Source organism: Vidua macroura, chromosome 16 (genome assembly GCF_024509145.1).
Source record: "Vidua macroura isolate BioBank_ID:100142 chromosome 16, ASM2450914v1, whole genome shotgun sequence".
Taxonomy (NCBI): domain Eukaryota; kingdom Metazoa; phylum Chordata; class Aves; order Passeriformes; family Viduidae; genus Vidua; species Vidua macroura.
Genome location: NC_071586.1, coordinates 2,176,760 through 2,191,320, shown reverse-complemented (window position 1 = coordinate 2,191,320; position 14,561 = coordinate 2,176,760). Strand labels below are relative to the sequence as shown.

General features: G+C 48.8%; 1 protein-coding gene across 2 annotated transcripts in view; it reads left to right on the top strand.

Annotated features, from left to right (window-relative positions):
* Window positions 1–14,561, top strand: part of XPO6 (exportin 6) — a 59,219-nt gene that overhangs the window by 21,635 nt on the left and 23,023 nt on the right. For both annotated transcript variants that reach the window (XM_053992107.1, XM_053992106.1), the window contains exons 5-9: window positions 1,662–1,821; window positions 2,215–2,292; window positions 8,199–8,652; window positions 11,890–12,016; window positions 13,043–13,152. In XM_053992107.1, coding sequence (XP_053848082.1) covers window positions 1,662–1,821; window positions 2,215–2,292; window positions 8,199–8,652; window positions 11,890–12,016; window positions 13,043–13,152 — 929 coding nt within the window. The remainder of the gene's footprint in view (window positions 1–1,661; window positions 1,822–2,214; window positions 2,293–8,198; window positions 8,653–11,889; window positions 12,017–13,042; window positions 13,153–14,561) is intronic.

The window sequence follows — 14,561 nt, the reverse complement described above, 5'->3', positions numbered from 1 at the left end:
ACTGTTCTGGAGTGGGGCATGCTGCAGTTTTTGTCTCAGTTGTCAATTTGACAAGAAATACTTGGAGATAACGTTATCCATGTGGAGTTTTGCCTCTCATTTCACCTGGTTCTGGACTGAAAGGCAGCCTGAGCTCTCCTGGCCTTTCTAGCACTCTGGGGTTATCTTAAAGGATTGCAGAGCTCACTTGAGCAATCTATTTTCCTTTAAGCCTCTCCTCGTGAGCTCAGCCGTGGAGGGAGATGTTTCTATAAATTAATTCATGTGGCAGACACATTCCTAAAATGTTCAGAGAAAGTGGAAGAAAACCAGTAATGCTGAATCCCAGGGCCTCGACAGAAGGCAGAGTAACACAGGAGCAGAGTGATTTGCTGTTGGAATTGCAGATGAGCCCTGTCTCAGGACTTTTTTCTGAGATCATTTGCAGCATGTTCTTTGTTCTTCAGCATTAAATTGTATCCCAGTACTCTGAGTAGTCTCTAGACCTTTTACTGAACCACTGGAGGAGTGGAGAAGAAAGGTAAATTGGGATATTGTATTGTCATTATGAAAAGCCAGTAATTCTACATCAAATACTGGAGGAGTGGAGAAGAAAGGTAAATTGGGATATTGTATTGTCATTATGAAAAGCCAGTAATTCTACATAAATTACTGCTTCCTTAGAGGTTTAAAATTTGTTTAGCCTGACTGAGGTACCAGTGTCTGGTATTGCTAAAACTCCTTGGGTTTGTCAGAAAATATCCTGAGAGATGATTTTCAGTCCCTTCACAATTTACCAGCAAGTTGGGTGTTTCATTGGGCTCTTTGCCATCTACTCCTGTGTCTGGGGCTTCCTTTTCAAAAGCCAAGATGAAGAGCTTTTAGATGGGCTATTTTCTCCCCAGATATTTCACCAAACTCTGTGTTTTTAGCAGTGTTAACTCAGCCTGGCCCTCCTTTGGAGGGTCAGGGGATCAGGAGCAAAGTCAGCTTGTATTACAGACTTACAGCTTCAAGGATTGCTTGTAGCAACTGGGATTGGCTTTGGACTTTTTTCTCCCAGAGGGAGCAGTGCATAAATCACTTAGGATGTGTCTGGGCAGCAGTGAAGAGCAGTGCTGTCCTTCAGCTGGAAACAAAACCTTGTCCCACTTGAAGAAGTCTTTAATAACCCTGTGGCTGATAAAGGCACAAGTCACCTTTTTGTCCAGTCCTGTTGCAGCAGGGGGCAGAAGTTACTCTTTCTGGGGGAAATGCAATTTCCAGTTTGAGATGCAGTGCAGGTGCAAGGGGAGGTCAGATCCCTCCGGTGCCATCTGCTCCTGGCTGCAGCCTTTGGCCATGTGGGAAGGGGGGGATTTTTGGGGACACTGCTGGTGCTGAGGTGGTGCTGGGCAGGACTGAGGGCAGGGGATGCAGCAAGCAGAAGGGACAGGCTGTTCTGTGACCGTGCTGGGACACACAACGTGTGCAATGACATTATGAAAGCTCTCCTAAAACCCCAAGGATTCCCATGGGGCTCGAGCTGTTGCAACATCAGAGATTCGCGTCTGGGGAAGTCGAACGTGTCTGTGGGAACTGGAGTGCCCTCAGTGGTGAAGCTGTTGTAAACTGTGAGTAGTGTTGCTAATCCCTGTCTGTCAGTGGATGTTGTCATCACACTGCTCTCCTGTGCTCCTCAGCTGATCCAGTCTCCTGTGACCACTCCCCTGGGGCTGATCATGCTGAAGACCACGTCGGAGGAGCTGGCGTGTCCCCGCGAGGACCTGAGCGTGGCCCGCAAGGAGGAGCTGCGCAAGCTGCTCCTGGAGCAGGTGCAGACAGTGCTGGGGCTGCTCACAGGTACGAGTCACACCTTGTGCCACTGAGCTGTGTGTCCCCTCAGCACCCAGAGGTGCTGCTGGGCTGCTGCTCCTGCGGCTCCGTGGAGCACAGTGGGGGTGATGCAGTGCCTGCTGCTGCACTGTGAGCACTGTGAGCAGTCAGCTCTGCCCTGCAGCACTTGGGTCAACTTAATATGAACCAACTCGTGTGGCAGAGCAGCTGCTGAGCTCCCTCCATGGAGAGGGATGGAGATTGTCTGCTCTTAGTGAGCCCAAAGCCATTATGGAGTGTTTCTGTCCCTCCCAAAGCGCTCGAGGTGTGTTCTGCTGAAGTTCTCCTGCAGTCTGTGCTGTTTTTGTTGGATCACTGTGTCTTTGAGAAGGCACTTCTGAAAGGTCTCTCTTTGGCCAGGTATTTTGGAGAGCATCTGGGATAAGCACAGTGCTACTGCTGCCACTCCACCACCGTCCCCGACCTCAGGAGAAAGTGGTAAGGAAATGTGGGAAATGAATTTGTAGAGAATTTTTAAAGCTACTAGATGGGATTTCTTTGTACTTAAACCTGCAGTATCAGGCACAGACTCCTTTCTTTACTGTCTAACCTCTCCTAATAACCCTTGCCCAGAGCTTTTCAGAGGCAAACAAATTCCTGATTGGAAACAAAAGCCCGACACAAAGAAACAAATTGCAGTGGGGTCACCCCACTGCAAATGTCATTAAAATGTGCCCACAGAGCTGCTTGTTGTCCTCAGATGGCAGAAACCTCCCTGAAGTTTCAGTGCAAAATGCTCTAATGACAGCGAGTTAAAATCATGGAATTGTTAAGGTTGGAAAAGCCCTCTAAAGTCATCAAGTCCAGCTGTTATTCCAGCACTGCCAAGGGCACCACTAAACCCATGTCCCCAGTTGCCATATATGCAAGGCTTTTAAATCCTCTCAGGGATGATGACTCCACCACTGCCCTGGGCAGCTGTGCCAGTGCCTGACCACCCTTCTATGAAAAAGTTTTCCCAATATCCAATTTAACCTCCCCTGGCACAGCTTGAGGCCATTTCCCCTTGTGCTGTCCCTGTTCCCTGGGAGCAGAGCCTGACCCCCCCTGGCTGTCCCCTCCTGGCAGGAGTTGTGCAGAGCCACAAAGTCCCCCCTGAGCCTCCTTTTCTTCAGGCTAAGCCCCTTTCCAGCTCCCTCAGCCCCTTCTGGTGCTCCAGCCCCTTCCCAGCTCTGTTCCCTTCCCTGGACACGCTCCAGCCCCTCAGTGTTGTGAGTAACACAGGACTGGAGGTGCCTCAGCAGTGCCAGCACAAGGGACAGTCCCTGCCCTGCTCCTGCTGCCACCCCAGGGCTGGTCCAGGCCAGGTGCCATTGCCCTCTTGCCCACCTGGGCACACTTTTCCACTGAGCAACTTTGCAGCCCCTCTGCCCCAAGCCTGTGGCCTTGCATGGGGTTGGCATTGTCCCCTGAATTCCAGCTGTTGGCATTCCCTGAATTCCAGCTGTTGGCACATCAAAGCCAGTGGAGCAAAACTGAATCCTACCTGGGAAAAAGAAAATAAAGGTAGCCAAGTCTCTGAGAAATGGAACAGGGTGCCCAGAGAAACTGTGCCTGCTCCATCCCTGGCAGTGTCCAAGGCCAGGCTGGATGGGGCTTGGAGCAATCTGGGATACTGGAAGCTGACCCTGCCCATGGCAGGGGTGGCACTGGGTGGGTTTAAGGTCTCTTCCAAACCAAACTGGTCTGTGATTGTGATTTTCTATCTATTCCTGTTAGACTTTTGTGTGAGTGCTTATCTGATGTTAACCCATTTACATCTCTACCTCTTACCTCCTCTGAAATGGAGAACACATTTTTGTGTCCTTGGCACACATTTCCTTGTCCCTGGGACCTTTAACAGTTCTCTGGGAGCTGCAGATCACTTCCTTGTGGCCAGATTGCACCAGGCAGCTCCAGACTGCTGCCTCTGATAAGCTGTTGGCAGTGTTTTGCTTAGTGCTAAACCTTTCACATTGAAGCTTGAGCAGCATTTTGAGTGCTCCTTTCCTGTAGAGCAGCTTAAGATATTTCTATATTTATATACAAACCACAAACTTTAATGGGAAGAAATATTCCTTTGGGTTGGCAGGGGGAGAGTGGATTTTGCTGCAGCTGGGAAGAGTTTGGACAGGAAATATTTACAGAAAAGATCAAAGGTTCTGGTGTCAATTGTCAAGAATGGTGCTGGGGGAGGTACTGGTGGAACAAATTCTGGGCTGGCTCTTGTGGGAGCCTGTTGGAGATGTCCCTCAGTCCCCTGGGGCTGGTGCTGAGGCAGCTTTCATCCACCTGTGTGCTCACCTCGTGACTTGGGATCGTATTTCCCAAACTGGAAGTCGGCTGTGCTTCTGTGCTGGGCTTTTCCTTTCTCCCCTCTCAGGGAAAACAAACAAACTTTTCACGCAGTGTTTTTTCAGGATAATTGCTAAGAACCAGGACCACACAAGCAGTACCTTCAGAAGTTTCATTTTGCCTGTGCAAACTTGTTTGTGTGAAACGCTCTCAGTTTTATTTTTCTCTGCTGTGTCTTTGCTGTCTCTATGTTAAAATTGGTTGTGCTTCCACTTCTTGAAGTCACAGAATCACTAAGGCTGGGAAAGACTCTAAGATTGAGTCCAACCATTAACCAGCACTGCCAGAGCCACCACTAAACCATGTCCCCAAGTGCCACAGCCACATGGCTTCTGGACACTTCAGAGATGATGATTCCACCACTTCCAAAAGGAACACCAGGTGCTTCTCTCTGATCCACTGCTTGCTCATTTTGTGTTCCCTGAGACTCAATTCCTTTGTACTGGTGACTCTTGAATGTTTTCATTGCTTAAGTGAGGCCACCACCCTTTACTCTTTCCATTCAGGTAAGATTAAAGGTGTTCCAAGAGGCAAAACCAGCTCCTGAGTCCCCATAAATGTTTAATATCTTCCATCAGAGCTGAAATCTCTTTAGGAACTTGGAAAACCTCTGCTTCCTACTTTTCATTTGCACAGGGAAGTGGAGTGAAATGGTTACTTGCAAGTCTTGCATGGGTTTTAAATAGCACTTGAAGACAACATTAAACTCATTTCTCATATCACTTAAGCAAAGCAACTCTGATAATGTCCCAAGCTGGACAACATTTGAGTTATTGCCATGGTGTAGGATTTACTCAGCAAGAGTCTCAGCCTCCAGATGTTCTTTTTGCATGATTTATAGCACATTTCCTGATGAGTCCCTTCCTCAGGAATATTCACTCACCTATGGCAAAATGAGTAGCAGGAGTATTTGTGGCTGCTCTCCTGCTGCAGAGCCAGTCCCTGGGAGTTTTCTGCTTTGGCATGAATGCAGCTGATGCTGTGAATTTGTCACCTGTTTGCAAAGACACTGAAAATCCCTGAACCTCAGAGCTTCAGTGATTTAACTGCGTGCAAAGCACTTGAACCAACTGCTGTGAGTTACAGGAATGTAATTGAGAGTTTCTGCTGTGACTGGATTAAATGATGAGAATCTTTAATTCTCATTGATTTTTGTGGAGCTGGCTGAACTGAATGTTTAAAAGAATAACAATAGTTGGGGTTAGAAGGGAACTTAAAGATCATCCCTGCCATGGGTAGGGACACCTTCCACTGTCCCAGGCTGCTCCAAGCCCTGGCCTTCCAGGGATCCAGGGGCAGCCACAGCTGCTCTGGGCACCCTGTGCCAGGGCCTCACCCAATTCCATCCCATCCCTCCCTACCCTCTGGCAGTGGAAGCCATTCCCTGTGTCCTGTCCCTCCATCCCTTGTCCCCAGTCCCTCTCCAGCTCTCCTGGAGCCCCTTTAGGCCCTGCAAGGGGCTCTGAGCTCTCCCTGGAGCCTTCTCTTCTCCAGGTGAGCACCCCCAGCTCTCCCAGCCTGGCTGCAGAGCAGAGGGGCTCCAGCCCTTGGGGCATCTCCATGGGCTCCCCTGGGCTCTCTCCAGCAGCTCCAGGTCCTGCTGCTGTTGGGCCCCAGGGCTGGAGCAGCTCTGCAGGTGGGGTCTCACCTGAGGGGGCAGAGGGGCAGAATCCCCCCTCCTGCTGCCCATACCAGGGCTCAGCCCAGCCCAGGGGGGTTTCTGGGTGCTCACAGCCAGGGCATGTCCAGTTCTTATCCTCCAACAGCCCAAATCCTCCCCCAGGGCTGCTCACAGTCTATTCCCTGCCCAGCCTGGATTTGTGTTTGGGATTGCCCCAGCCCTGGTGCACTTGGCCTGGTTGAGCTTCAGGGGGTCTGAAAAAGCACAATATGAGCGGTACAGATGTGTCCAGGTGTGGATGTCCCCACAGGGGGGTTCAGTGCTGAGGCTGAAGGGCAGAATTGTCTTGCTCAGCCAGAGCCACGTGATGCCTTCAGTTTCTGGAGCGCAGGAGAAAGAAGCAATGATAAGGCTTGGCAGGGAATTATGAATTTAGTGATGTAAGACATCAATCTTGGTGAAAAATGAGGACTAAGGAGGGATGTGTTCATCCCTCAGACTCTTGTGTACGTTGGAAGTAGCTCAGTAAATCATAGCTGTTATTTTGGCACTGCTGGTGTGTCAGGATGTTTCACTTCCATAAAAAATCACTCATTCTCTAAGAACTTCAGATTCTGTAGCCCAGCAAGTGCCAGATTTTTAAAGATGAAGAGGTACTCAAGGAAGAGAAGTGTGTTGAACAACTTGGGGAAAGTGAAGAGTTTTGCAGCAGGTGGAAGCCTGGAGATTGTGGGCAGCATCTGTGGCAAAGGCAGCCTGGCTGGGGCTGGCCCTTGGGTTCCAAAAGCTTTTGAGGAAGCAAAGGCCACCAGGGATAAGGGAGTCTCTGGGTTGTTGGTGGCTTGGTTAGAGGTGGGAGGTGAAAGGTGAGTGCATGTGGTCCCCTCTTGCTGTGAGGGGAGAGTTCAGCCTGGACTAGGGCAGGATTAACTTTAGAGCTGCTCCACATCATTCTGCAGAGAATTCACAGCAGCAGTAGTCAGAAATAATTCCCTGCCGTGCTGCTCTGTGGAACTGATGCCTTAAGCAGCTGGAACAGAGGCTAAACAGAGTTAAGGGGAATAAAGAGGATATTTATTAGAAGAGCCTTTAAAGGCCACACCCTGGCAGTACCAGAGGCACAGCCGTGGCTGTGCCCAGATGGCTCCAAGATGGAAGCAAAAGAGGAATTGGTCATAAGGTCTCACATTTTTGTAAATTTTGGTCCATTAACATATTGGAGTTAATTGTGCAGTTACAGCTCCAGCCCATGAAGTCCCATCCTCCTTGTTTTTCTCTCTTCAGTCCACATTGTTTATGCTCTTGGGCCTGAGATCTGGATTGACTGTTCTTGGTCCCCAGCTAGAGGAGGAATTGTTTTGTTTACCTATTCTGTGAAGAGAGCTCACCATCCCCTAATGTGAAACCCTGACCCACACACTAAAGCAGCACAAAATCGAAAAAAAATAAAAATAAAAAGCTTAAACCCGAGGTATCAGATGTAAGGCTCATCTGCACCTTGAGTGGTGGCTGCAGTTCTGCTCTTTCAGTATCAGTAGGTGCAGAGGAGCAATGAAGGCTTCGTAGAAGGGCACTAAAGGTTGTGGAGGGGTTTGAGTGGCTTCCCTGTAAGTAACAACAGAAGTAAAATCTTCTTTCTGTCAAAGAAACTGAGCAGGAACTGTGTTAGAAACCTACTGACACAAAGAAAGTGAAAGCAGGGATTATTTCTGTTCCCTGTTTGGGTAGAAAGTGAAACTGGCAGCTGGCCTGCCCCAAACAAAGCAGCTTCATGGTGAAGCTGTGGAACTCTGTCACGAGACATTGCAAGTGTTAACTTCTATAGCTTCAGTTGGAGGCTGGAGGAAGTCATGGAAGATAAATCCTGAGGCTGTGTCAGATTTTTCAGATTCCACCTTTCTTGGGAAGCCTTTGTCATGTGGTTAGGAGGCTGGGGGATGTGATCTGTGCCTGCCATGGCATTAGATCCCTTTGAAGAGGTGCTGGCCTGAGTGAGCTTTTTGGTGTGACTGGGAACATCACCACAAGTGTCACAGGCCAGCAGAAGCCTCTGTGATATTCAGTGTAACAGGGATGTGCCAAGCTTACATCAAGGATGCTCAGCCTTGTGGGGGAATAGAATTTTATAATAAATTCCTAAAATACACCCCCATGCCATTGTATTTCCTGAAATACCATGAGAGCCCTGCCTAGTAAGGCCAGAAGGGTTGTGTGAGGCTAATTCCCAAGTACAGAAATCACCAGTTCTCTCAGCCAAATAACCTGCTGAATCACAGGATGTGCTGGGTTGGAAGGGTTCCACAAGGATGGTCAGAGTCCAGCTCCTGGGCCTGCCCTGGGCTGGGCAGCTGGGGGTTCGTGCCCTGCCTGACACCCCTCTCTCCCCCAGGTGACCTCTTGAGTAGCCTCTTGCAGAGCCCCAGCGCGGCCAAACTGCTGAACCAGCCCATCCCCATCCTGGACACAGACAGCGAATACATCTGCTCCTTGGCACTGGAGTGCCTGGCACACCTCTTCAGCTGGATCCCTTTGTCCACGAGCATCACCCCGTCCCTGCTCACCACCATCTTCCACTTCGCGCGCTTCGGCTGCGACACGCGCGCCCGCAAAATGTCCTCGGTCAACGGCAGCAGCCACAACTCGCTGCTGGGCCAGGAGCGGGGCCGGCTGGGCGTGCTGGCCATGGCCTGCATCAACGAGCTCATGTCCAAGAACTGCGTGCCCATGGAGTTCGAGGAGTACCTGCTCCGCATGTTCCAGCAGACCTTCTACCTCCTGCAGAAGATCACCAAGGAGAACAACGCGCACACTGTGAAGAGCCGGCTCGAGGAGCTGGACGAGAGGTAGGAGCGGCTCAGGGCCTCGTGCTTCCTCTGAAGGACTGTGGGCTTAATTTTGGGGTCCTGCATGGTGTGTCTGATGGCCTTTCTTTCAGAGCACTGAGCCAGGGCAGCCGGGCAGAGAGGTAGGTGTGCCCAGGTAAGGGCTCGGTGCTGGGGGAGCTGCTGGCCCAGGTTTGTGTTCCTTGCTGTCCCTTCCCTCTCCTGTCCCCGATCGTTGCTGCAGGTCTGAGGTGGCAGCAGAGCTGAAGCTGTTGTCACAGAGCACAGAAGAGGCTCAGTGAGGTAAAGGCACTGCAGTGTCCCCTCTGTCCCCTGTGGTCAGTATCTGCCACTCTGCCCAAAGCACACATCCTGTGAGTCATGACTTGGGAGAAAACAGCAGAAGCTTCCTATCTTTCACTGAGCCATGGCCATTTCTGATTCTTTTTCATTTTTGCTTTTTAAATTTATTTTTAAACAGCACCAAACACAGCCTGGGGAGCTCTCTTCAGTGGTGAATGGCTCCACTCCCCCACAAGCTTGGCTGGAGGCTGCAGGGAAGCAGCAGCACCTCGGGAAGCTGTGTATTCTTTTTCCAGGGTGTTACTGCCACCTTTTGTTCCCTAGGACAGCTCCACTCTCATGTCAGATATTCCTACTTGCAGGGGACAAAGTGAGACTCCTCCTGCTGTTGTGTTGAGTGGCTAAGCCTGGGTGTGGGCAGGGTGGTGACTTGGTGCTGCCTCTTGTCACAGGGCTGCTGGCAGTGGCAGAGAGGTTGTAACTGTGTGAAAGTGCTGAATATCTTACTATGGGTACGCAAGAGTGGGAATAAATTTCCACTCAGGATAAAAAAACATCTAGGAAAAAAATTGTGAGTCCATTTGTAGAGAGGACTTGCACATTTCTGCTGCAGAATTCTCCTTTTCAGTATCCTTAGATGAAGGCATAACTTCGGGATGGTACATCCAGACTCACAGGGAATTCCACTGCTCATTTTTTGCTAGCTCTGACTTGTGTCGCTCTCTGCCTACAAATGAGACATGTGGGAATGTGACACCTTTGCCTGCAAGGCACAGAGAGCCAGGAGTTCCCCTCTGGATTTCAGAAGAGCTCTCCTGGAAACCCACAACCCCCTATTTAACTGTTCTTTCTTTCATGGACACTATCAAGCAGCCTTTGGGGCCAGCCTTCAGTGGAGGGTGTGGTGCTGTGCTGGCCTGGGCAGAGGTGGTGTTGCCATTCCATGACATTCCTTAGACCTGTTATGCACAGACACTGCTGGTGTCTGGAGCTGAGAGAACCCCTTTATTCATTGCTGAGGTCTGAAACAGGGATGGAACCAAGATGTTCTGGAGCTGGAAAAGTCCAGCTGGCTTCTGGGGGAATGGAGCTTTCTTTTCTCCTTGTCTTTGTGGAAATGGCCATGAGGATTTTCCTGTTATCACTTAAGGGCACAGCTCTTCTTTTTGTGTGCAAAACTCAAGGACTTAGTGCATGAAAGTGTCACCCTGGCCAATCCTGAAGGAAAGGGGCACTGAAGAAACCCCCTTCAGTAGAGGGGTGTGCTCAGAACTTGCAGACCCTGGAGTCCTTCCTTGCCTTCCTCTTGTGCTGCTGGTTATTTTTGTTCTGTTAAAAGTCAGTCTGAACACTTTGGAACTGCCAGACTAGTCCAGGAAAGAGTAAGTTCAAACTGCCTTTTGCTTTATGTGTGTTTGGCTTTGAAGATCCCAAAAGATGGGAGGTGGCTGGTAAGGATCCAGGCAATGGCTCAGTGGTTGGAAAATGGGACTGGGGGCCAAGGAAGAATTTCACTAGTCTCAGGTCAGAGCTGTTTAGAAAATAAAAATTAAAAGGATGAAGATGTTTGAGTCTGGACTTTTTTTTTTTTTTCTCCCCCAGCTTTGATTTTGAAGTGTTTAATCTGTGCTCAGGTGTGCTCAGTGATCTCCTGTCAAGTAGGCAGTGTCAAATAAAGAAAGAACTTCATCTTTTTTGCGTATTCAAAGTGTGTGGTTTTGAAGGCTCACAACAGCCCCCAGTGCTGCTGGTCGTGAGGGAGTTCTTGTTAGAAAGAGTGGGGATTCCCAAAAAAAAAACAAAAACAAAACAAAAAAAACAAAACAAAAAAAACCAAAAACAAAAACAAAACAAAAAAAAAACAACAAAAAAAAAAAAAAAAAAAAAAAAAAACAAAACAAAAACAAAACAAAACAAAAAAAAAAAAACCAACCACCAACCAAATCCCCAGAGTTTGCAGCAGTGCAGAGCAGGCAGTACAGGCAGTAGAGTAAAACCAGGCTGCTCATACCTGTCTGAAACTCTGCTGAGCCCAACTTTTTATTTAAAATGCAAACTTGAAGTAGTTTCATGCATTTCAGAGCTCTGGGCATGAGGGAAGGCTGGCACTGCCTGTGTGGTGCTGCCATCCCTCCTGTGGCTGATGGGGTGTTTAACCCTTGCAGCACAGATGGATCTGGAGGTGATTTTTAGCCCTGCTGAAGCTCATGCTGTGCAGGGTTGTTTGTTCCCCAATAAAAGCTCACCCCACTGGGGGCTTTGCTGTTTTTCCCCCAAGAACTCTCCCTGCTGCACTGAGGTGGTGCTCTTGCTGCAGTCCCTGAAGATTTGGTGGCAGACTCCTTTTGGGAGCTACACTTTGTACATTCCCTGAGGAGCCCCATGCTTTGCAGGAAGATTTCTCTTTCATTTCCCAACTCAGGCCCAAGCCTGGGCTCAGCTCAGGAACTCTTGGATGGCTGATCTCCACTGCAGGAGGAATTTTCCTTTCCAGCTCTCAGCTCCCTGGCTCTCCCACCCCCTCCTGTAAATGTAACCCCTCTGATGCTGATTCCTGCATTAACTTCCTGCTTCCAGCTGAATTCCTCAGGGGTACAGTTCATTTCACTCATCCTGTCTCCATCAGTGCAATGACCTTTGCTGTCAAATTATTTCAGGGTGGAGGGGGTTGTGTTTATTTGCAGGCCTGGTTGAACTCAGTATTTATCTGAATATTAAAGTTGCTTTTGACTAGATTGTCTTTTCTGCTGTTTCAGGTGTTAATGGAGTGAAGGTTGCCCATCCTGTAGGTAATTGTTGCAGGGCTTTTTATTTTAATTGTTCTACTGATGATTAATTGTAACTTTGCTTTGAATGAGAAGATTTTGAGTGGCTTTTACCACTATTTCAATGCAATTGCGTTCCCTTGAGGCACCTTTGCTGTTTTTTCTCAGTGTTTTCTCCTTTCCCTTGTAGCTACATTGAGAAGTTCACAGATTTCCTCCGACTCTTTGTGAGCGTCCACCTGCGAAGGATCGAATCCTACTCCCAGTTCCCTGTGGTTGAATTCCTGGCCCTCTTGTTCAAATACACTTTTCATCAGGTACAGCCCCACATCCTTGTTTTTCCCAATCTGCCAGCTTGTTTGCCCCAGTCAGCCCAAAAAAGAGCATTTAACTGGTCTTACTGGCACTTCCCAGTGGTGCTGGCGACTTGGAAATGGCTTCATGTGCTCTTAGAGGTCACAGGTGGTCACCCTGCAACAACAACTTGTCTGATGTTTAACTTCGCTTCTGCTTTAATTTTTTTCTAGTCTTTGGAATGGACAATGTGTGGAAAAGTCTCTCAGAATTGCTTGGTTTGTGTTTGGGGATTTTGTTCTTTGTCCTCAATCCGTGGCTTTCTTGTAGCTTTTAGTTTTTGTACTAAAAGCTCCCAAGCCCCATGGGTTTAGGTTGGTTTTACCTTGCTGTAGAAGCTGTCAATGCAACTCAGCCCCATTTACACAGGAGCAATGACAAGGAAACAGCTTCATAATATCACAGAATCATGGAATGGTTTGGGTTGGAAGGGATCTTAAAGCCCATCCAGTGCCACCCCTGCCATGTCCAGGGACACCTTCCACTATCCCAGGCTGCTCCAAACCCTGTCCAGCCTGGCCTTGGAGACTTCCAGGGATCCAGGGACAGCCACAGCTGCTCTGGCACCCTGTGCCAGGGCCTGCCCACCCTGCCAGGGAACAATTCCTAATTCCCAATATCCCATCCATCCCTGTCCTCTGGCAGTGGAAGCCATTCCCTGTGTCCTGTCCCTCCATCCCTTGTCCCCAGTCCTTCTCCAGCTCTCCTGGAGCCCCTTTAGGCCCTGGAATGCTGAAAACTGGTGTAGCAAGCCATTCTTAGGGTTAACACTGAGACCAGCCTTGTAATTCCTGGGTTCCTGCCCTTGTACAAAAGCTCTTGTTCATCTTTTGACAGCTCTGAGTCTCTCCAGTGACATTCTAGAACTGTTTCAGTAAAGCAAGAAGCCCTTCCCATGGTTTGAAGTGGATGTTAACTCCTGTTTTCACTGTGTGAAATCCATCTTGCCATAGCCTGTGGTATTCATTGGGAATTTTGGTGTCTTTCAGCCTACACATGAAGGTTACTTTTCTTGCTTGGACATCTGGACACTCTTCTTGGACTATCTGACCAGCAAAATCAAAAGTCGCCTGGCAGACAAGGAAGCAGTGCTCAACAGGTGAGGGCTGGGGGCTGCTAGGGTGGGACAGCTGGAATCATGGCATGGCTTGGGGTGAGGGAACTTAAAACTCATCCCATCCCACCCCCTGCCCTGGGCAGGGACATCTTCCACTGTCCCAGGCTGCTCCAAAACTCATCCAACCTGGCCTTGGGCACTACCAGGGATCCAGGGGCAGCCACAGCTGCTCTGGGCACCCTGTGCCAGGGCCTGCCCACCCTCCCAGGGAAGGACTTTTTCCTACAGCAGCAAAAAGACTTCGTGGTCACCATGGAAGAGCTATGAGAAAAAAGCTACTGCTTACAGCAGCCTCCTGTGTGGTTGAGTCCTTTCTTTTTCTAAAATCATGAAGTATAAAAAGCATAAACCTCAGTGTTTCACACTCATTCACAAGAACTCAGGCTGAGCAGGTTTGGGTAGACAAACTGTCACTTACATATGTTGTGTGTGAACCTTGCAGGCAGAGGAAGGAAGCTTTGTAGTCTAAAATAGAACTGGAGCACATTTTAGCACAAATTAGAGGAGGAAACTACAACACAAATTGCTTACTTAGTGTTCACGTAGCTCATACAACTAATTAATTAATTAGGAAGCAAATTTTATTTAATTAGGATTTTAAATTTCCTCTTTAAATATAGGATGTGTTTCTGAGAAATACAGATGATACTGGAACTCAAAAGTTGCACTTGCTTACTACTGTGTGTAGTAGTTACAAGATTGGTTGGCAGCTCTTCCTTGGCAGATGCTGAGCCTGAAAGGGGAGAGTTTTGTTTGAGAAGAGTCTTTTTGCTGCCACTTTAAAATTCTGGTGAATATCCTGGTGAGTTGTTTGGGGTTTTGAGGTTTAAAAGCACCATGGTTTATGCCATGTTTAGTTCTGTTGAGTGCAGAAGGAAGATTCTTTCCCTTGAGCACCCTGAATAGCAGCAGTTGGTTTTTAAAGCCAGCCTGGCATCATAACCACAAGGAAAAGTGGAACTACTGTAGAGCAGACAGCTCTTCCTTTCCGCATGGGAACTGTGGGGTTTGAATTTCTCAAGAAGTAGATTTTGGGTTGAAACTTCATGATTTGCTCCTAATGTGCATGCCGTGTGTGTTGTCTTGGTGTCACTCAGCTTGTGATGGAGAAAATTGTAACAAAAAGCTGTCTCTGGGTCTGTCAGACTACAAAATCCTAAATAAAGCTTGTGAGTGGTTAGGGCTGTGCTGTTTGTCCTCAGTGGCAGCTCTGACATCTCCACGTCCCTGCACACCCTGAGCCGTGGGAACCCTGAGCTGGGCAGTCTGGGAGTGGTGACACCACAGGGGCACAGAGGACATTTCCTATTCTGTGCTTCAGAAACTTTGCATTTTGTACACAGTGCCACTTTCACCACTGGAGAAGTTGCCAAATCCAAGGTTGCATCACC